General features: G+C 39.8%; 1 protein-coding gene across 1 annotated transcript; it reads right to left on the bottom strand.

Annotated features, from left to right (window-relative positions):
* Window positions 1-1,564: 1,564 nt before the first annotated feature.
* aass (aminoadipate-semialdehyde synthase) lies at window positions 1,565-23,333 on the bottom strand. Its single transcript, XM_018704929.2, is given in 25 exon segments — window positions 1,565-4,021; window positions 4,743-4,919; window positions 5,648-5,736; window positions 6,644-6,759; window positions 7,353-7,448; window positions 8,072-8,239; window positions 8,324-8,464; window positions 9,458-9,547; window positions 9,549-9,567; window positions 10,197-10,307; window positions 10,814-10,943; window positions 11,390-11,511; window positions 15,006-15,073; window positions 15,264-15,323; window positions 15,536-15,647; window positions 16,300-16,422; window positions 17,012-17,157; window positions 17,638-17,765; window positions 18,595-18,673; window positions 18,758-18,904; window positions 19,084-19,151; window positions 20,155-20,239; window positions 20,643-20,819; window positions 21,628-21,861; window positions 23,186-23,333. Coding segments are annotated over 24 exon segments (2,790 nt in total). The 5' UTR covers window positions 21,847-21,861; window positions 23,186-23,333; the 3' UTR covers window positions 1,565-3,902.

Below are 23,333 nucleotides of genomic sequence, written 5' to 3'. Positions count from 1 at the left end.
TTTTCAGGACAGAAAATAGGTCAAGTGTCCAGACGTCATCTTGACCGGCCGTCATTTCCACACCTTCATTTGCATTTTTGACTTTTAATAATTACATGCCCAATTATCCCCTGCTTGGTGGCCTAGTTTGCATGGCTGCCTCCAAATCGGGTGTATGCAAAAGGGTGGGTTGTCTTTTTTCAGAGGAGCTGAGCCGGGGGCCAAGAGGACGTCAGAATGGGATCAGAAATACAAAATGTTGAGTTTTAACATGTTTTAATTGCTGCCTGTTGCAGAGTCCAGGGTCTGGTTGACAAGATCTTTGACTAAGGCTTAAATCAGAAAGTCAGTGTTTTGATAGAGGCAGTGATGGAGGAAGTATTAACATAATCATAAAAATAACAGCTGTTACATCAATAAAGTAGAAGACATAGAGGTCAAACTCCTCATGTACTCAATGACTGTCATTACTAGAATTATAATGTGTTGAGTATTCAGGGAAAATTTAAACAAATAAAACTAAAAAAGCTGATTGACATGATCAGATTGACAAAAATCAGACGTGAATTTCATTTGGGTGCTCTGGCCATAAAAACAGTGATGTGTATTTTGAAGGGAATAGGCCTTTATTTCTTCAGGGGTTCATTTGTCCATAATCAATAGGCTGACAATTTAAAATGTCACCTTGGCCACAGGGCATTCTAACTCTTTATATACTAAATGATTAATCAGTTAATCAAAGATATAATCAACACATTAATCTAAAATGAAATATAATTCAATTCAGTTTTATTTATATAGCACCGAATCACAACAGAAGTCATCTCAGGGGACTTTTCATATAGAACAGGTCTAGACCGTCCTCATTAGATTATTATAATTACAGAGAGAGACAGATCCTACCATGAGCAATATAATCATTAAGTTGCAGGACCCACCTTGATACCCACCTCATTCCAAGCAAATATACTAGACAGTTGAATAGTTTCAACCCACTTAGTTCCACTCTGCTCTTCTTCAGGAAGAATTTAAAAAGTTGACAAGGACATCTGAAGCACAAAAAAAAATCAGAGAGGAGTGAAGGTTTCCAAGAACAAAAACCAGTCCTGCAATTGACTGGCGCTGCAAAGATGTTCAGAAAGTTCACAAAAAAACATTTTGTAGGAAAAGCTCAAAAGTTCAGTTCATCCAAATACCATCCTGACAAAGACATTCCCACTTACCTGTACTGGTATGTAGTCGTGCAGGCAGTTTTAATTGAATTTGCAGATTTAACATTTTAATAGTCTCAAACACTCCTGCCTTGACACTGATACTGTGGAGCTGAATGAAATTATATTATTTACAAAACTTAGTTACGAAAAAGACATCTCATCAGATGAACAATTACGGAGGCTGTGATCTGCCAAAAGCGCAATTAAAATCCAATGGTTTTATTTTAATAAAGTAATAAACTGATACTATTGCTAAGAACCTATAATAAATCAATCATCTGCATTTAAATTGAAAAGATGAATAAATAAACTTATGTGTGAATATAAATAACAATAATCTGTCTTTCAATGATGAAGTAGGAAAAGAGAACTTAACAGAATGATTTTTATTTATGTAACCATTTTCACATTTTTTTATATTAAAAATGAATGTGTGTTCTGTAATTATGAATTGTGTAGATGTCAAATCAAACATTACAGACAAAAAACAAAGAAACAAAAAAAAAACTGTTCATGCTGGAGGTTTAGTAGTTAATCAAACCGTTACTCAGACATTTTCTGATATCAAAATTCTATGACTATGAGGAAAATGTTGATTCGATTTATACTTTAACCTGAATTTGTAAAAACGTGATTGAAATTCTTTTTAAATTTGATGGGAATACAAGTGTTATTCAGATCCAAACCCACACATCTAACAAAATATCAAACAACACACTGGTGTTTAAAATCCTCTGGAGGTTCACTAATAAACTAGGTATCAGGAATATATAATGATATATTATTTTAAAAAATGTATCTCAGGTACATTACTACCTGTCTTTTTTTTTTTTTTAACCTCTGTTAAAAGCATGTAACAGACAGTTTACAAGGTGACCACACCCTCCAAAAAATAAAATAAATATTGCTGAGGTGACAGACAATAAATACTCATAAGTCTGGGAAACTACAAGTCTTCCACTAATGCAGAATTCACTCTCAGTCATCAGTTGATAAATTATTTTTTTTTAAAACAGTATTGCCATTGAAAGTTAAATTTAACCAGAGGTTTTTGGGCAGGGTATCAAACGAGATTCACTCATATTAAATGTAATTGGAAATTTACTGTTTCTTGCTTTTACATGAAAATAATCAGATAAACTTATGTTACTTGTTGAGATGTTGTATTGACTTCTATGTAAACTGGCTAGCTGTATATACGGTAAGATATTCCATTAGTGGTAAACTTGGCTTTACTGTGTAATATTCAAATGTAACCATGGGCATTCAAAAGTGCTGTAATGATAACTGCAATATACATTAGTTGGTAATGCTGACAAACTGCAGGTAGGTCACCCAACGCAATTAAAATTTGTGGGTAATACTAGTATTAGCAAGTTGTGATATCCCTAATGATACTGTTAGCTTTTGTCCACTTTTTCTGTTGAACTAACATTAGCTTCATTGACTTACAGAACAAACTATCGTTAGCTTAACAGACAAGACAAGCTAACGTTGGCATCACAGTCTGATAACATAAAATAACATTAGCTTAACAGGCTTAACAAAATCTCAAAATAACAAGACAATTCAGTGTTGGTCATTTGATACTGATTTCATACTTTGAATTTCAGAACTTTGAGCTCCTCTTGTTAAAGTCATTGCAAACTGAATATTGTTAAATTCTGTAAATATTGTTTAAGTTGTACAAACCAAGTAAAAATAACCACTAGCAGCTGCTCTCAGCAGTTAACAACACAATCAAATACATTATGCGGTACTATATTGTGTGGGTGAGAGCTGTTGATATAAATTAAACATTTTTGTAGAAATAATGATGTAGGTCTAAAAGGCGATGTCTTTCTTAATCAAGATTATCATTGTCTGAAGGTCTGTGCACTTTGACTACAGAAATCAGCTGATCGGTATGGTTTCTAGGGGATAAAGGTCAGTTAAAACATGGGAAGGTTTAATAGCTTTGTTGATTTCTGAGCAACTGAAACTTTTATGATTGCGTAAAGGTTGGTGAGGCATGTCTGACACATCTATAGTATCGCTCTGATTGTCCACTGAACTGAAAAAGCTTTACTTTTCGTTTTGTTTTTTGCAGATGACGACACTTCTGATCAGTTCTGACATGGTTTTGATGTTGGATATCAGAATTAACCGTTAAGTTTCCAGGAAGTGTCATCTCAAATCCCAGTCAGACTTGGTTTTTACAGTAGTTTTATCTGATTAATGCTTGTGCTTTTAAAGCTTTACATTTTTAACGCCTAAAAGAGTGTTTGATCAGTCGACCTTTCACCCATCTTCACAGAAGAACTTCTCTCTGAAACAGTCTACGCCAGTGAAAATATGATTTCAGCTTGGCACAGATGTGCAAATTCAGCCAAATTCAGGATGCTATTAAAGATTACTGAATATCATCACCAGCTGCCTTTTCTGCTTTTTGACCTAACTAAAAAATGCGGTTATAGAGCTTCATCAAATAAAGTTTCATTTCAACACAATAAAATTAACTTCTGGGGATTAAACCATTTTTTGGTTTTTCCTCCTTCTCACATTTTTTCACTTTACTTTTCACATATTTACTTGAGGAAAACAAAATGAATTAAACAACAGTGAAGTTGGTGAAAAGGCAGCTGATAGTGTGTAGATTTTATACATTATCTCTGGAGTTGTTAGATATGATTTACAGTGATGTTATTGACTGTCTTTGCGGGCTTAGCTCTATTCCTCCAGGGTGCTTTTGAACATGAAGTGCAGTCCTTCCTCCTTCAGTCTTTCAAGCGCCGGCCCGTAGATCTCCTTTGTCATCGGAACCACCAGACCCTTCGTAGTGATTTCACCTGCAGAGATCAAACGCACAGATTTAGTTTCCAACTAGACTTTCATAGACTGACAAACTAATAAACTAATGTTAGTTTCACAAACTCACAAATGAACATTTGCTTCACAGGCTGTTCAGAGCAATCTAACATTACCGTCACAAATTATCAGGACAAACTAACGTTAACTTCATGTACCAACAAAACAGAGTAACATTAGCTTCACAAACGGTAAAGATGAAATGAGAAAATGTTTTTAAAAATCCTGTAACGGTCAGAGATACATATTACATTGTACTATGTGTCTAACATTTTACATTTCTTCTATTATCTCATTTTTCTATTGTGTTGTTATTGTTTTTATGCTTCCTTGCAGCTTCGGAATCGATCAAACTACAATATTTATATTCATTGCGCCTTTCAAATGTGGACATTCAGTTCTTCAAATTTAGCAAACAGAGACCTTGACCAAGAGCCGGTCTCACAAAAGTATGTGGAACATTTTGTGAAATGGGCCCCTAGCTACAATATGATTCTTCCACAGTGTCTGTCTGAAGACAAAACAGCTGGACAAACTGTTCTGGTTTCTGGCTGCCATCTTTGCTTGAAGAAACAGAAATGCATCTTGTGAAATCAGTAGCTTACGACCTTAATGAACTGGCTGTAATCATCAATCTAGAAGTATGTAAGAGAAGAATATCAGAGACAGAAACCAACAGTCTCTCTAGGTGATGTTACTTACCATCAAGGACCATACGCGCAGCAATGGCTGCTGGGTATCCTACAGTCTTGGCCATGGCAGAGAAACCGTTAGGGTCGCCGTACACCACCAGGCTGATGTGTTTGGTTTCCAGCTCCCCCGTCGGGTGGCGAATCCCGACGTCATTCCTCATGATGATCATGTCTCGCTCGTCCTTATCTGTCCACCAGAGAGAAGTCATTAGTGTGCTGCGTATGATCAGGGTTTGTGCAGTGATCACAATATTCATTTAAGAGTTTGTAAGCCTTTTAATACCACACAGAGTGACATTAACACGTTTCACATGAATAATATCAGTAAGAATGACACAGACTAGATATAATTCTGTGATATAATAGACCTTTATATCGCATTTCACTTCACAGCAGTAAATAACAACTCGATTTGCTGATCAAAAGAAAATTAGCTGGCAACTACTCTGATGACCAATCAGTTGCTATTTTTCAGGGAAACATTCCAAACATTTGATGGTTGGACAAAATAAGGTATTTGATAACATCAGCGTGATTCTGATGTTGAATAGACCAAAGGCTTGAGAATAAAAATAATCTGTACTTAAAGCCCCAGTAACAAAATGTATAATAAGGTAATTAATTAATCATTAAACTCAACCCAGATGGGCTGTAGAAAATAAGATGGATGGATGGACAATACATAAATAAAAAATCCCTAATTTCAGGTCCATGTATGATTTTAACAGATTTATTTTTTTAAGGTCAGTGGAGACAGTTTTTTGCAGTGATTACTGACCATGGCAAGTCCAGAAAAAACATTTTAAAACCCTCTAAGGACTTTTTGGAGTAAAATGAATTCAATGCTATGAAAGACTTTTTCAGATACCCTGATAGTATTTTGTTCTCCTGTGAGAAAATGAACTCGTTTCTCACCGAATGAGAGTTTGGCCTCTAGATGTTTGGCCAGAGCAGCCAGAACACTGTCGGCCTGAGGCACCGGCTCGTCGCTCAGCATCCCGAACCTGAACACAGGGAGACAAAAAAATGAGACTTTTCCACACAATAAAATAACCTTCACAAAGCCATATTAAAAGCTTTAAAAGAAAATTACTCTGCTTTAACACCCTGGCAGCACTGCCGTGGCCCACACATCCTTGGCTAAATCTAAAGAGATGAGCAGTTGCTTTTGTCGCTGCTTTGCTGGTGAATTGAATAAATGAACAACAAGTCATTCAATTTGAGCTGTGAGCATGTTGGCTTTTTACCCATTTAAAGGCAGAGATGGAATGTTTTCAACAGTTCACTTTCACTGTCAGAGGAATTTACGTTTCAATGCCAGTGTTGCCCTCTTCCCTTCATCGCCAGCAGCAGCAGAACAATGACGGCACAGAGCCTTGGTTTGAAGACACCCTTGGAAAAGTTGATTTAAATTGAAGAGTGTGCACACTACACCACTTCAGGCGTCCTCATTAAGGAGGGAAGTGAAAAGTGTGGAGAAGAGGAGCAACCTTGGCCTTGCTCTCAGCCCGCCATCCATAGCAAAGACGCTGACTTTGAAGAGCAGCAGACATCACATCTGCCTCCTCAGCTCAAGAGCCAAGCAGTACACACAAATGGACATCCAAAGAACTAGTTTAAAGGGGCATTACACCGGATTCAGACCGTTTCATAGCACAAGTTCAACAAAAAGTGGTATAGAAGAACTGTTGACGTTAGTGACTTTTAAAACTCACTTTCTGGTCTAAATAGGAACAGAGATACTCACCGTGTTCTGTCCTAAAAAAACAAAACACAACCAAAACCGAGTTACAACCAGAATGTGATTATTTGCCGTCTGTTTCAGCTTCACTGCACAGTTTGACAGTTTGACGCCTGCTGGAGGCGTGTTCCGTAAATACGGGCGCTGACAGCCTCAGTTTGGTCTCTCACCATCGCAGACTGGCCATCCTGAAGTCGTCCTTTCCGATGCGTTCGTATACAGCTTCTTCAAAGGCATCATGGGACATAGAAGAGGACAGTCCCATCTGTTTACAGAGGAGCTCTTTCTGTAGAGGAGAGAACAGATCCAGTTTGTCTTTTTAGGTTCTCCATACTCCATCACATCTTATATATACTCCTAGTCTGTCTCCTAGCTCCTTTTTGTCTCCTTCACTGGATCTTACCTTCATCTCCTAAACTGTCTCTTCCTTACTTACTCTTCCTTTTATACTTGTTGGTTAGAAATGAACCTTTTAAGGGGCTTCAGGAGTATTCATATTTGTCTTTGTATCTTGTTTCCAGATTTAAAAAAGCTTTTGAGAATTTTCAGAGACACAGGGCAGGATTTAAAATTACTTATTTTTGATTTCTGAAAAAGCAGCTCTGTTTCTCTTTCATCTCAAAAGGATAGAAGACGACAAACATTATCTGCTGTAAACCCTCACAAAGCCTCGGCTCGCTGCAGCCTTGATGTTGACAAGCAGCTATTGACAGTAATAGACTCTTTGTCAAAGCCACTGCCACAAGTGGAAGAACTGCAAAACAGCTTGTTTTTGTAGAACTTAATGACAGACTGGAGAATGAAGCCCAGCTGCCTATCAACCATGTGTTCTGAATGTCTTTCATGATCTCTTTTCAGCACTGTAGCTGAAGTTCTTACCCAGGAAACAGGGGATGAAGTGGGCTGCAGGATAGGACAGGGCTCGCTGTTAATCAGACCCAGTCTGACAAAACCACTCATGGCCTTGGAGAAACCCTGTGAAACAGAACAAGAGCTCAACTGAATCACAATGAACAAGACTCAAAGGGATACTGGGAGAAATACACAAATATCTTTTCTGTGATTCCAATGTGTCTGAATTTCACAAACTGCTCAGAGACAGAAAATCTCTTGTTTTGACTTTTATGTCAGTTTGATCTGAACTTGTTTGGACTCTCAAGGACACACATTTACACATTTAACTTTTCTTTTTATGACTAACTGCTATCAGTGACATTTTCTCTTTCTCATTGAGTGGAAGGTGTGGGTGATACCAAAATGTACCCATACTGCTGAATTAAATGTGCCCAGAGGGTTATTATTCAACTTTTACTGTGGGCCTGATTGCTTGATAATGATTGGACCAAAACAGTCATGTGACATGCCAAAAACAGGCCAAAAGACGTGCTTTGAGAGGCCACAGTGACTTTGACCTTTGACCACCAAACTCTAATCAGTTCATCTTTCAGTCCAAGTGAATGGTTGTACCAAATCTGAAGAACTTCCCCCGAGGTGTTGCTCAGATATCGTATTGTTGAAATGTTCTGTAACTTATTTTAAAGCCTGTGTTGCTGTTGACCGTTGTTGGTAGAGGTTTGCGTGGTCTGTGTGCGTTGTACCTTGAAGCGCAGTGTTCCTCTGACCAGCGTGTGTGCCGACTGGATGCCGTACGGCTCGGCGTACTTTGTGCTGTCACGGTTCGGAAATCCCTCCAGGTTGAAACCGGGGAGGAAATCCATTGGTGTGGTGGAGTCCATCAGAGACCCGCCGGCCGGGACGCTCACCACCTGGAAAAGAAACCAACGCGCACAGATTCAGTTTATTTCTTCTTGATTTAATGGAATTCTAAGAGTGGATTGGATCCTCCGTACCTGGTTGTCTTTGAGGAAGATGGCGGGGCTGATGGTGTTGAGGAGGACGCCATACGGACTCCAGCTGAACTTGTAGCGAAGAGGATTGTCTGAACATTCAGGAGCAGGAAGACCGCCGCAGAACGAGCTGTAGGACTCCACCTGAACAACAACGTCAGTAACATTCTCAATTCACTTTCTATCAACCGCGTTATCAAACATGCTCTAACTATGTCTCAATATGATAAAACTGTGATGATCAGTACTGCTCTTTCAAAGCTAATACAGATATCGACATCTGAATATCTGATCTGGACGTATCCACTGAAATTTAAAGCTTTGTATCAACTCATATATAAACATTTTTAGGGGAGGTTAAATTTTAATTTTAAATATGTTTGATTAGGAATGGTGATCAAGATAAGAAATAAGTGGGACATTTTACAGTGGAAAAAACGACATACATTTGTTTGGGCAAATTCCAGATTTTGTTAATTTTTTGAAAATCAGAGTAAACCAGTCTCTGCCAGCCAGGCCAGTTTCAGTTCATTCATGTGTGGATGCTTGAGTTACAGGCCAAAAACGTGCTTTGCGATGTAACTGTAACCTTTGACCACCAAAATGTTATCAGTTCATCTTTGAGTCCAAATGAATGGTTGTACCCAATCTGAAGAAATTCCCTCAGAGTGATACTGAGAGATCACGTTCAGGAGAGTGGGACGACCCATGGAGACAAACATGGAAGATGTGATTCAGATTTCCACTAAGAGACAAAAACAACACAAGCTTTGCTGTGTTAATGTATCATGGGTCTGTGGACAGTAAACTGTACAGGCTTCCTTATAACCAATAATCAAAACCATCGTTGTCTGTTTATTAATTCATCGTTCTAACTTCAGATAAACAGGAGTAAATGTTGTCGGGCTGTTTTCACACCTCATCACCTCGTCTGTCTGTGTGACGTCGTCTGTTTCTGGATGAAAGCCTGTGTGAAATTCAGCAGTCAGGAACACGTGGACTCTGTCAGTCTGTTTAACGGATCAATACGACTGCCAGCGAGCCTCGTTCACACAGTCATTATCTCTCTCACACACACACAGACACACACACACACACACAGACAGACAGACACAGTGAGTGTGTGTGCTGACTCACGCTGCAGCCGTCGGCTTTGGCCTGGTCGATACACTCCATTGCCAACATGTGGTCGATCCCCGGATCCAGGCCCATCTCATTCACTATGGTTGATGCCCGCCTCCTCCGCACTGAGACAGACAGACACACACACACACACACACACACACACACACACACACACACACACACATTCATTAATATAAAGGCAATAAAACTGTATTTCCTGTCAGATATTTACTCATTTAAACTTTCTTACTGTTTTGCTTTATATTTTCCCTTTTTTAAATTTTGCAATTACTTTTATTAATAACATAATAAACTTAACATATTTTCAATTCATTTCAAACGTTCATGTCATTACTTGTCAGTTTATACCAATGCAATCAACTGATTAAGACTTTATGTATTAAGGGCAGTGTTTTCTATTTCTAGAAAAATAAACACATTTTTATTAAACTAAAGTCGACGATTCAGAATGAAAATAGTTCTTGTTGCATTCAGGTGTTTTTGATGATGTCGACCTTAATTTGTGGTGATAGAAGTTTAGATTTCTAGATTTAATTGTGAAGTTTTATGTTCTTTTTATCTTTTAATGTCTTAGGTGTTTTTACTTCAACACTTTTTTTATGCCTGCGATTCACAAATAAATTACATATTAAAACTGCAGCAAAGGCTTAAAACCTTTCTCATTATTCTTTCTCTGTTACAGCTGAACACGTTATAAAAGAAAATCATCTGTGGAGGAGCTGGTTGTCACCTGCTCTGCAGCTCCTTCATAGCAGGACTCAGGTAACTGGCCGTCACCATGTTCACCTTCCTGTTGATGCAGTGTTTGGCGATGAGCGGGTGAAAGGAGTACGGCAGCATGCTGAGGAGCAGAGGGAGCAGATCAGTGGACTGATTAAAGCGGAGCCTGAAAAACTGAGTCTGACATTTAATTAGTCAATTAGCATGTGAATTCTTGAATTATGGCCAAAAACGTATTTTGACCTTTGACCACCAAAATCTAATCAGTTCACCTTTGAGTCCAAATGAATGGGCGAACTAAATCTGAAGAAGTTACTTCAAGATGTTACTGAGATATCACATTCAAGAGAATGAAACGGACGACCCGAAAAATCCTGAGTAGTGTATTTAAGGATGTAGAATAAAACATGAAAATGTCTTGAGCTTGTGTTAAAACCTTGGACCTTATTTCAGGCATCAAACCAAAAATCCATTGATCTCAGTCTTTTAAAAAGAGAAGCTAAAAATAAAGGGAAATCTTTACATTTAACTATTGGGACACTATCCATTTAGAGCTTTATGTTTTCCATCCATCCCTCCACATGTTTAACAGTTTGTAGTACAGTATGACTGCAGTGCAGACCGTACCTGATGACCAGGTCATGGTCTTTGATCAGAGAGTCGAGGTGTCCTTCCTGGCTGCCGGCGTCCAACATGATGGGGATGGTGTTGGGATAGGTGGCTGCCAGCTCCTCCGCCTGCTTCAGCAGCATCGACGCTGAACACAAACACAAACAGGAAAACAATGTCAATGGAAGGTCAGACCAGTGCAGGTTACTGAGAGACGTTGTGGACCAGCTCAACAGATCGTACTATAAAAGACTGTCACTGTTAAAACAAGTTGAATTTAGTGTAAAATTAGGCAAATCAGGCTGGGCGCTACAGTTAGTCGCTATCAGAAAGTGACGAGATGGACAGAGCTAGCTCGTTATAGAACGTCATAGAAACAGAAGCAAAACACTGATGTTGGTTTCCACCTCTGAAGACAGCTCTGTGTGAGGAAAGGAATAAAGTTTGTTGCTGAACTCACAACGTCTCTTCCAGACTGGTCCATAAACAGCTGCTAATGCTAATGTTAGCTACGTAGCGACAAAAACTTACATATAGCTCCTTTAACGTTCATGTATCACTTATGACTTCTCAAGGTTTCAAAGACAAACTTACCCACAGTGACCTGGGTGTTCTCATTGCGAGTCAGATACTCAACAACGGGTCCGGAGACGTATCCTGAACCGAGCAGCAGAACTCGCTTCATCCCGGTCTTCTTCATGATCTGAGCCTTCTCCCTGAGCGACATCAGACACACGGAGTCAGAAACACATTACAATAATACTTCACAAGTATGTGAAGGCTGGAATTCTAATCCTGAGCCACAGGTGTAGAGGGAAGACTTTGCATTTATTCAGATATCTCTACTACACAGAGGAAACTGTACAAGAACTGGATGGATGGACACAGTGGTCACCTACAGTTTGTCTGAAAAAATCACAATAATTAAACCACCAAACTTTGACTTTTTACACCTTTTGTTTTCCGACACCCAAACAAAAAGATCAAAACACATCTGTTCCTGTTCATGTGTACAAGGTTTGTCATGACTTTTTTCTGGACGTATAATTTTTGGATCATAGATTATTTATTTCTGTCAGTTAATTAACATTAAAGTAGAGTTACTGGCACAGAAAAAGCCAGAGAATATGAGTGTAGTTAAGAATTCCTTAACAGAGAGGAAATTTACCCTGACGTCAATTAGCTTTTACTTTTCATTTTTACAGTTTAAACATTCACAATCCCACGAAGAAAAAAGCTGGAGGTCCAAATGAAGTCACTTCAGGTTTTCTTTAAGTGACTTAAACTCAAACAGCTGTTGTGGAACGTTTCTCTGTGTCAATCAAACGTGTAAAAAGTCAAAAGAAAAGGCAGCGAGACTGTTCAAACTAAATCAGTTTTGGTTTGACTGATGAGGAACTGGAATGAGGGATGGACAGGAAGTCATCCAAAAAACAAAAATAAAATCAAGTCAAATAAATAAGAAATTCATTCATTACTTTACAAACAGAAAAAAATATGAATAAATCATAAAATTCTGTAGATTTTTGTTGATTTTCAGATTTTTTTTCTTATCAACACAAAAACTCTAAATTTCTGTGTCACTATCAGAGTTACTGCACATTAATGTAACATTATCACTGATTTAACTGTGTCTTTTATGATGACATTTCAAATGTAAAAATGCTGGAAAATCACATTTGACTACATCTGAATTTTACCACGTTAAACTGTTTTTCATGTGTTAAAAGAATTGAATTTTGTTAAAAATTCTGTTAATAATTATTCATATTTCAGATCAACGAAAATATAAAGATACAAGTAAGAAACATGGATGTTTGATTAATATATATACATATGAATACATCAACTGGTATCTATTAATTTTAATTTTTAATAATAATAAAATACTAGTAACCTTAAAGTCATAAAATGATAAACACCAGTAACATTCATTCAACTATTAAAGCTCTATCAATACCTTAACATTTCAGTACCTTAAACATTTTTTCATATTTTCTGAACTTAACTTTAATAAAAACTTTAGTAATAATGTAAATGTCTCACAGCTGTATCAGTAAGTAGTAAGTTTAAAATGTGACGTATGAATTTCTGTCCAGACTCAGAGTCCTGAGGTCTGATCCACAGTGAGAGCAGCAGCCTCTTGATTAAACAGAGATGTTGGATTCAGTTGAAAAGTGTGACTCTGCTGCTGGATTATCTTCATACTATAGCAACAACAATAACACCATAATAAAGGCATCACTCCAACTGACCTGTGGCATTAATAATATCCCCACCACCACCACCACCACCACCACCCGCCTCAACCCCCCTTCAGGAGTCAGAGACTCGTTAGCTTTGGCCCTAATTGGATGTGACATGGTGCACATGCAGGAGTCGTGGCGGGGACTGACCGGCGGTCCTGCCCGCCTGCCGCCGAGCCTCGTCCTCTTAATTAAAAAAGAAAACAGAGACGTTCCCTCAGGAGGATTTCTTCCTGAGTTTACATATCTTAAGGAGCCCGCCTCAGTCAGAAGGATTAAGATTTGGTGGCATGGCTTGTCTGGAAAAATGATACTTAGGATCAATTATGAAGAAAACTCATCAGGTCTTAGAGGCGGCCTAAATATGAGAGAGGAGCAAAGCTGAGCAGTGAGCCTCAGTGATAATAATCTACAGAAACAAACATTAGTATTGTTAAGGGTCACGGTGTCTGAACACATCTGACAAGCTCATTAACATGTTTGACTATGCAGATGAGCTGAGAGACGTGTAATCAATCAACAGAATTCAGAAATGAATCAAAGCAGATTTAAAAGATAGAACTTCATGAACAGGATGCTGCTGAGAATTTCACATGCAGAGGAGTGATTTTTTAAAACAATGTTTTCATGATTTATAAAAAGTCAGAGGAGAAGGGTAAATCTATCTCTGTGTATCCGGTACAGACGTCTTTAGCCTAGCTTAGCATAAAAACCTGCTAGCCTTGGTACAGGTCAAGTTTACCTGAGGTTACTGAGCCGCCAATAAAGCCTTGACTTTACCGGGTTTTAATTCTGCAGCCAGAATCATGGTGGCATCAATGGAAAAGTCAAGTTGGACCTTTTATAGAAAAACTGATGATATCAATCCTGGACCATGGGAGATGTGTGTGGTGAATTAAAAGTGAAAGGTTAGTGATTCACTGCTATAATTTCTATTTTCCTCTGTATTATTCAAAATGTAAGTGGTCCTGAATATTAAGTCTTTAGTCTTATGTCTATAATATTAAGTTGTTTTTTTTTTCTTTAAAAGAAAACCCAAACCAAAAATAGCTGTGAGCGGTGAGGGCAGGTTATGTTAACATTAGCTAGAGAGCTAACATCACACAGATTATACATTAGCTAAAGAAACAACCTAAAAAGTCTATTTTACTAATATGTTGGGTCTTAATTGAAGTTATTTGATGCTATAAAAACGACAGCTGTGACTGAGATGGACAGAAGCTAGTAATTTCCCCCCATTTCCAGTCTAAGCTAGGCTAAGCTAAACATGTTTTAGACTTAAGTTCTGTACAGGACACACAGAAATGAACCTGATATCCATCCTCTCTGTGATTCACTGTCAGATCACATGAAACAAAACAGACAGATGTGACAGACAGGGTGATGGCGGTTTTTGTGCAAGGTGAGAAGAAGAAGATGTCTCTAACCCCTCGATACCTAGAGAGCAAACTCCAGCGTCTGAGGTTGGCTAGCAGCTGCAGCTTATTAGCAGGCTAGCCATGCAAGGTGTTAATGCAGAGGCAGGTTGGCACAGCAGACACCAGAGGGCAGCACTGTGCAGGAACAACCACAGGGTGCATGGTTAGTCGCTACAAGTCCAAGTTCAGTTCTGTAGGCTGGACTCTACAATAAGGATGAGTTAAGGAGGGAAAACAGCAAAAACAGGAAACTACACAGCACAAATATCTCTAACTTTAAATAGGCTGCTATTACTTAGAGTTCAACACTACGGTTTAGAAAGTTGGCGAAGGTGAGAAACAGATGTTAAATGTTACCTGTCTCGTAATCTTTAGACAAGTCATCCACTGATTGGTTGCATTAACTCACAGACGGAACAGGCATGTTTGTTTTTTTTACATTCATATCAATATTTAAAATGAGAAATAAGTTGAAATATACAGAATGATCCCCAGTCTTCATTTTAAAAACAAACACACTAAAGAGGAGGTCCGAGCGAGTCTTACCTTCTCTCTCGAAGTTTTTCAATGTACTCAAACTTTGGGGTGAGAACTCCGTTTGAGGTGATGACGGCCTTTAGGAATAGACAAAGAAAAAAGTTAATCTGGACTTTAAATAAAGATTATACGTAACGAAGTGCGGTGGAGTCCATGGTACTTTGTTTCTAAAAATACATCTGCATTTCCTGGCTACATTTAAAAGTGACGATCCACCCCAAAACTGTCTCTAAGAATCAAACACTGAATGAATATGACGTTACTCACGTCTCTGACTTGTGGGCTGAAGTCCTCTTCCTCCAGAGGTCTTGTGGCGTCTGAAGGCAGCTGATGACAACACAACACTTTCATTTAAAAATAGGAAACTGGCACAAACACAGGTCCTGTCTGTTAGAGGGGGTTTTCATTTTATTCATTCCCCATGTGAAACCTGCAGCAGCTCTCTCCCAAAGCAAACTCAACGAGAAGCTCAGAGCAGCACAGAGCGAGACAGAAACCCAACGACACCACCAGCTCACCTAAAACCCAAGATGTCTTACCATCTCCCAGATGTAGGGGAAGAGCCGGTCACCAAAGTACTCCGTGGCTTCGATGGGGAGCTGAGCAGGAAGATTGTCAATGGAGCACATGAGGATCCCGTTTCCCTCCACGCTGCCAGGACGAGAAACAAAACACAGTTTGGAACACAAATCGTTCAAATGTTGGACCTAGACCTCCTCTTTTGGTCGGACCACATTTTGGTTCTTTGGTCTGGACCATGGTCTGAGGCACCTTTCAAACCTGCCATTTTAGTATGGGCCAAAGTTTGGTCGTTCGGTCTGGTCTGGTGTGGGGAACCTCTCATAGCTGATATATTAGTTCAGACCAAACTGAAAAGTCTGAAGGTTCAGACCAAACAAAGGTGTGAAATCAGCCTTAACTTACAATCAATTGGCAGTTTATTAGGTATAACTGGTAACTCCAGTATCTGCTGGGCCACAGTCTCTCTTGGGTCCTAAAGACTGGGGTGCTGTGGATCTAACCAGGAAACCTCATTTAAATAAGAATTCAACTGTAAAATCAGGAATAAAACTTCCAGTAAAAATGATATAAAAGACCACATTCTAGGGGAAAAAACCTTCGATGGTATCTTCAACACAACCTAAAAAAGGTTTAAGTACCATAAACAAAAAGAAATGAGATTGGTGTAAAACTAAACCTCCACATCGTTTCCAGTCAGAGACAATAATAACCTGAAAACCACAGCTTACAGTGCAGGTGCATGTTGGTGGGACGACTCAGGTCACGAGTGTTTGTTCTGTACCTGTCGTGGTCGATGTGCTGGTCAGCGTCGTACATACAGAAAGGCTTATCAATGGTGGTGCACTCATTCATGAACTCTATAGAGCCTCCGGTGTCTGCTGATATGTCGCAGATGGCCAGCAGCCTGCAGACGGGGAGAAGAGACGGTGTTTCCTGAGGTCAGAGCGACGGGCTGTACAGTCCCTCTGTAAACACCACTGAAGATAAACCTCTGTGACCTTTGACCTCTGTGGAGATACGGCAGCTAAACACACCACACTCGCACGATCCATTCACTAGAGCAGACATTCAGCCGTCAGCGTGTCAGGTACATCACTCACTGCAGGGTTGAGGACAGGTCAGAGCCGGAGATATAGCTCAGATATTTTCTACCGGTGAAAAAATAAATCTGTTTCCCTGTGAGGCTGCAGTGCTCATTACACAGTGGAGATGAAGGAGTGAATGGACAAGAAGCAGCAGAATAATACTGGGTACTTCCTCCTTTTGCTCTCAAACATTATAAATACTATTTTATAAAACACAGGCCTATTTGCACAGTTGCCTGTTTAGATGTTGTATTTATTTGCTTAATCTGTCTGATATTAACAGGGGCAGCCATAAATATTATCCCTGTACCACCAAATCTGTAGCAGGAATGATCCTAAAACCAGGAAGTAAGTTAGCATGTTAGCACTTCCTGTCTAACTGTGGTTGGTGACGTCCAGGTCTCTTACTTGTGCGGCAGGTGTGGCAGTCCCTCGGCTGCAGGCAAGGTTTTGGACGGTTTCATCAGCTTCTGGGCGTCCAGTCGCCTGAGGAGTCGAGGGGTGTGGGGGTCCCAGTAAATACCGTTGATCAGACAGGTTGTGTAGGGCGCCACCTGTGGTTAAAATGATATAAGATATGACGCAACATTTTTACTGCAATGGTGTCCTCAGAGTGCAGGAAAACAGATCATACTTCAGTGCCCTAACCAAGAAGAAATGATTCATCAAAATAAACTGCGGATTAATCGATAATGTAAATAGTATTAGCTGTAACAAAAAGAAAATCTCCTTCTTCACCGTTTGAACTTTTATTGATGAGGTGGACGTATCGGACGTCTCAAAACTCAACACAAACTTAAAACAGGACAATAGTTGTGTAGTTGTGTAAAATCTTTGGCCTGTGTTTTGAAACAACAACACAACCCTGCCCAGCAGCCTGAGCTCAGAGCTGCTGACTGAAACTGAGGACGAGGCCTCTGAGTGACTGACAGCAGCAGGTGGAGGAGGAGTGTTGTAACAGGGCTTAATGAAGGGGTAGGAGGGGTGGTGGTGGTGGTGGTGGTGGTGGTGGGTGTGATATAAGCTAGACTCACGCTGGTCCTGAAGTGTGAGGTGTACAGCTCTGGGTGGTTCTCGTACTCCATGGGGTCGTAGATACCGTCGCTCTTCCTCATCAGGTGGTGGTGTCGGCTCAGGACGGTGGCGTAAACTTTGGTCATATCTGACAGGAAAACAACAACATACTGAAAATGATCAGAGACGGACAGATGGATATTAACAAGCTACTATGTTTGAACCTGCACATTAACATGCTAACAGCAGGTATATCAATGTTGTTGACTTTATAAATTAGCTTGGGAGCTTGTTTTCATTGTTTAAAAACTATAACTCATTGTGTTTTTACTTGTAGGTTAAGATTCCTCCAGTGTTCGTAGTTCAGGAGGTTTTTACTGAGGTCTCCTCTCCAGAACAAACAGAAAAGGTGATTAAAACCAGTAAAAACGCTGTATAAACAAAAAATATTCTGTGTTTCTCCAAAGCTCTTGGACAAACACAGGACGTCAAGAGGGGCTGTTAGCTCATCTTGTTTCTCTGATAACGTAAAAGCACAAGATGAAAGTATTTTAGTTTAAAGTTAAAATCAAATAAAATTATAAACAGATTGTTGATAGTTTTAATATTTTGTCAGAGACATCTATTTTTCATGTTGCAAAGATATCTATAGAACTTAGCTGCTGCTAACCAGCTAGCTCCAGCCCAACCTGTCTTGTAATACCACTTCCTACCTCAAGAGGCGATAGTGAGTCACTGTCGTAAGAAGACCATTAGCTGCTAAAGCTAATGTTGGCAATGTACCAATAGCAAATGCTTACATGTAGCAGCTTTAAGATCCAGACATCTGATGAGAAATATCCTTCATCCAGTTGGATGTTTTAATGTCTGAACAACAGCAAGCGCTTATGGGAAACTGCTGTTAAACTTGAGCCTCACACAGATAATAATCCGTTATTGAGTTCTCCTGTCACTCACTGTGATCAGACGAGACATACCTCCCGTTTCAGAGACGTCCTTCAACTCATGAGGTTCAACATATTCAACAGGAAGCTCGTTGATGATGTCCTGGGCTCCCTGAGGGGAAGGAAAGAGCAACATAAGAAACCAGAGATTCACAAAATACCTGACTGGGATCTGGAGTCTGAAACTGTGTCGTACCTTGGAGACGTTGCCGGTTCCGGTGAAACAGAACGTGACGGGTCCGATGGATTTGGGCATGAGCCCCATGGAAATCTCATACCCACAATCCCTCACTGCCTGGATGGCCTGGCTGACGTTCCTGTAGTTGTGAGCCATGCCGATGTGCTGTGAGGATTGTTCAGCTTCATGTCAGATTTAAGGCCTCAATTAAAAATATGTGGTTCTTCACAGGTGTCACGATAAAGATGAGGCTAAAACACTCAAATGAAATAAATGATTTATTTCTGCTCTGCAGTTTAAAGTTGTTTTTGTTTGGATGAAACTGACAAAATGATTTCTCGTACCATAAAGGGAGTGTGATGACCGAGAGCCAGGAAACGAAGCCCCAATCCATGTAAAATGTTTATCATTCCTAAAAACAAACAAAAAATTCTGATTAAATACAACATCAGCATGAACAATTCACCAAGTAAGACATAAAAATTAAGGTTTTTAAGAAAAACATATGTAAAATATCCACAAAACATGAAAATGTCTGAAAAATAGTAAAACATCCAAAAAAATCTCAGAAGAAAATAAATTGTCGACACATTTTGCTGAAAATTTTGGAAAATAATGAGTAAAATCTCAGAAAAGACATTATAAAGATTCTGAAAATACTAATAAAAAGGCCCAGAAATTTTAAGAAAATTCTCCAAAATATTAGTAAAATCTTTTAGTTAAATATAAAACAAAAACATTAATTCAATAAAACTAAATCAAATACAAAATATGAAATATCCAAAAATCTCAAAGTATATAAATAAATTGATTTAGAATAATAGAATAGGCTTTATTGTCAATGTACAGAAAAATATTTGTTAAAAATCCAAAGAACAGAAATATTTTTTTTTTGATCTTAGTAAAACCGCCTATAAATTTTTAGTATAATCTCTAAAAAATATATATATTAATAAAATGTCCAATAAACATAAGAAAATGTCCAAAAAATACTGATAAAATCGGAAAAAAAAACAAATGAATCAGCAAACATGGAGTGTTCAGGTCAGAGCAGCTGTGTGGGTTCCACTCATTTTTACTTCTAACTGGAGACATGACTGTTGACTTTTCTTTGACATTTGCTGAGCATTTTGTGTTGAACTCTTCCACAAGTTTATCAGCAGAAGTCGTCACGTTGACACAACTACTGACTCAACATCGTCTGATCGGACTCATGAGACGATGAAGACACATCAAACAGAGAGCTCGTCTCTCTGGGTTGAATCCATCTTATCTTTACTGTTAAACTAGTTTCCCAACAGCCACCAGCTGCTGCCATCACACACTTTCACAACACTTCCAGGAAAAACTCTGCCTTTAACTGAGGCACGGTGCAAAACCTGACATTTATTTATCTGAGGAGTTCGTCATTGTACCTGCGACGCCGGCCCACTGACCGAACGCTACGATCCTATAGCCGTTAGCATCGACCATCTTCTCATAGTCGATCAGACGAACCTCCTGAAATGACGAAAAGAATTTTTATTAAGATTAAAACTGAATACACAAAGACATGACAAAGAAGAACCTGGAAGCAAAGTCTCTGCCTGCAGACAAAGCCCTTTAGAAACCTGGTTACACATTAATACGAGCAGGAGAAACCAAGCTGGGAAATCAGGTTTTGGTAACTTCAGAGTACTGGTATTCACATATTCAGCTCAGACTGGGGGGTGGAGAGACGTGTTTCCTCTGAGGTGTCACCCTGTGGCCTCCTCTGCACACAGAGCTCACTACACTGGTGTTAAGACACGAAGCCTGGCGTGATGCCGTTCCCAGTGTGAGGTCAGATAAAGGGAAAGGAGTTCCTGACTCTCGTGGCTCCTGTGTAACAGGATGTTTTAAGGGCTCCTCTGAGTGCTCTCACCTTCTTCAGCAGGTCGTCCAGAAGCCCCATGTTGGCCTCCTGAGCCTTGATAGTGTGGGAGAAGAAGGCGTACGTCTTCCTGCTGATGACCTTCTCCTCCGGCGGCCTCTTCACTCCGATTATCAGCGACGCCTCCGAGATGTCCTCCTGAATGACAGCCCCGGCCTTCATGTAGTACTGAAACCAAAACACATCCAGACTCAGCCCGACAGCAGAAACACACTAAACCTCTAAAGCAAACGGCTCGAACAGCATTATTTGGGTTTTTCTTTACATTCCTACTGTGTGTGATTCAGTGGCAGCGAACATTCAAACTAATAAAAAGAAGCAGGCTAAGAAGAACTGAAGAATTAGAAATACATGAAAAATACGGAGCATTGTTATCAATCTGTGGTGTCAGGTGGAGACAGACTGTTATAAACAATAGTGGCATCAAGGCCGGTGATAACAGCAGACTAAACAAGCTGCTGAGGAAGTAGGATGAACTAGACTGAACGTTATCATCACTATACACTTCCTCGCTGTAATACATACTGTATGTTAAACCACTTTCTATATTCTAAATGATTTTATCTATCAGAGATAATTCTCTCCATGGTTTCAGTGTGGACCTTTTCTTCACTTTTGTTAACGCTAACTCAACAGAGACTGAAAAAGATATCACAGCATGTAATCATCACTGCATCACTGACTGGGCCTACAGGCCACAGACCCAGGTGACCACACCAACTACAAAGACACACCAAACGACCACAGAGAGACAGAAAACAGCTTTACAAAGATGAAAAAGAAACACACAGCAACTACAAAAATGTGCAAAACAACTACAGAGACACAAAATGACTAAAAGACACCAAAACTACAAAGAGATCAACTACAGAGATGCAAAACAGCTACAAAAGCATGAAAAAAACAACTACAAAGAGACAAAAACAACAGTTGCCTTCAAACATATAAAAGTTGAACTGATCGCTCGGTGCCTCACCTTCTCGTGTATCGCTCTGCGGTTGGATGGCTGGACGAGGACTTTGACGCCGGCGTGGGTGAGCTCTTTGACGTGGCGCGGGGCCAGCGGCGCCCTCCTCTCCCAGGGGTTGACGTCCTCGCGGCGGATGGCCATGACGGCCCTGTGGTGCTCATAGCGCCGCTGGCCCGCGAGGCAGCTCGGCGTCCTCTTACCTTGGCGACTGAGGAGTCTGAACATGACTTGGCCCCCCCCCTGCTGGACAAGGACACGGAGCCAGAGACTGCTGAGTAGAAACTAAAAACACTGATTCATGACATTCACTAACTGTTCCGCCAATATTATTATTAAATAAATGGAAAAATGAGGCCATGTACTTTTAAACTGCAGAGGAATACTGTTCAAGGGCTGCAACTAATCATTACTTCCATGAGCAGAAACCAGAGAATACAGGCAATGTCTGCATAAAAATCCATCAACTAATCCATTAATCGCTGCAGCTCTATACTGCACCATTTACCAGTCAAGGGAATGGAAAGGTCAGAGGTCAAGTTAAGTTTGCTGCTGGGAGAGAGCTGCTGGCAAGCAGGTGATACAACAACAAGAAATCCAACAAAAAGAATTTGAAACTCGTTACTGAACAACACAGATTATTCAAGAGCAACGACTTGACTGTTCATTTTCCTGCTTTAATAAATACAGTTTGGTTTAAGGTACCAGCTTCATATTTACTGATTAAAACCGTAAAACAGTGGCATGATTGTTTTTCAGGCAGATATTGTCATACATGGGCACATATGCACTTGAGATACAGGTGTGGATTTTTATTTATTTTTATTTTAATCAGACGTGCATCATGTTGCTAAGAAAGAACTATAACATGAGCGTTATATAAATAAATAGAAAACTTAAGGCCATACAAACCCAAGTTGTTGTGCACCAGTTGCTAGGTACAGTGTGCGTAAAGTGTGAAGTAAATCCAAGAAGATCAGTCCGAGAAATTACCTATAACCTGGTTTCATATTTGCAAATGAGAGTATTTCTAACTATTCCTTGAGGCCTCTTGAGACCCAGTCAGATTTATCTAGTGAGCCCCTCAGGGGTCTCAACCCTCAGGCTGGAAACCACTGGTGGAAAGTTACAGCAAACCTGAGCTCACTGTAGGTGCTTTGCCAAACTCCTTACAAATGTTCCAATAAAACTAGGACTCCTTAAAGCGGACACGTCCACACACTGAGTGTTTACTATCACAGATATACTGCACGTATGATGATATGGCACAGTGATATGAAACCCGATTAGTGTAAAAACACACTGCAAACTGAAGCATTAGTCATTTTAAAGTCAGCACTGAAGCCCGCGGACATAAAATCAAAATCTGTAAAAATGTTAAGGGAGTTCCGCATAAATGTTAGCTTGCGGTTTCTGCGTGGTTTTACCCTACACTGTAACCACATGGGTCGGTTCCGGGATCTGTGTCCACCCGCATACTCACTCACACACATCATTAATAATCTTAGTTATCGATACACCAATCAATAACTGGCTGCACGTGAAGCAGCGGCCGGGTCGGACCCACCTTTCTGACCGGTTTCTGTTCACCACGCCGGCTCCTGGCGAGGAAATGTGGCGACGTTTCACCGACAACACCGGAGAGTCACACAGAGGTGAGACGAGCTGCAACTTCAGGGGTTCTCAGTAAACTAATCCGCTTCCGCTCAGAACTT

The sequence above is a fragment of the Lates calcarifer genome, linkage group LG10 (genome assembly GCF_001640805.2).
Source record: "Lates calcarifer isolate ASB-BC8 linkage group LG10, TLL_Latcal_v3, whole genome shotgun sequence".
Classification (NCBI taxonomy): Eukaryota; Metazoa; Chordata; class Actinopteri; family Centropomidae; genus Lates; species Lates calcarifer.
This window is presented reverse-complemented; position numbering and strand designations above follow the sequence as displayed.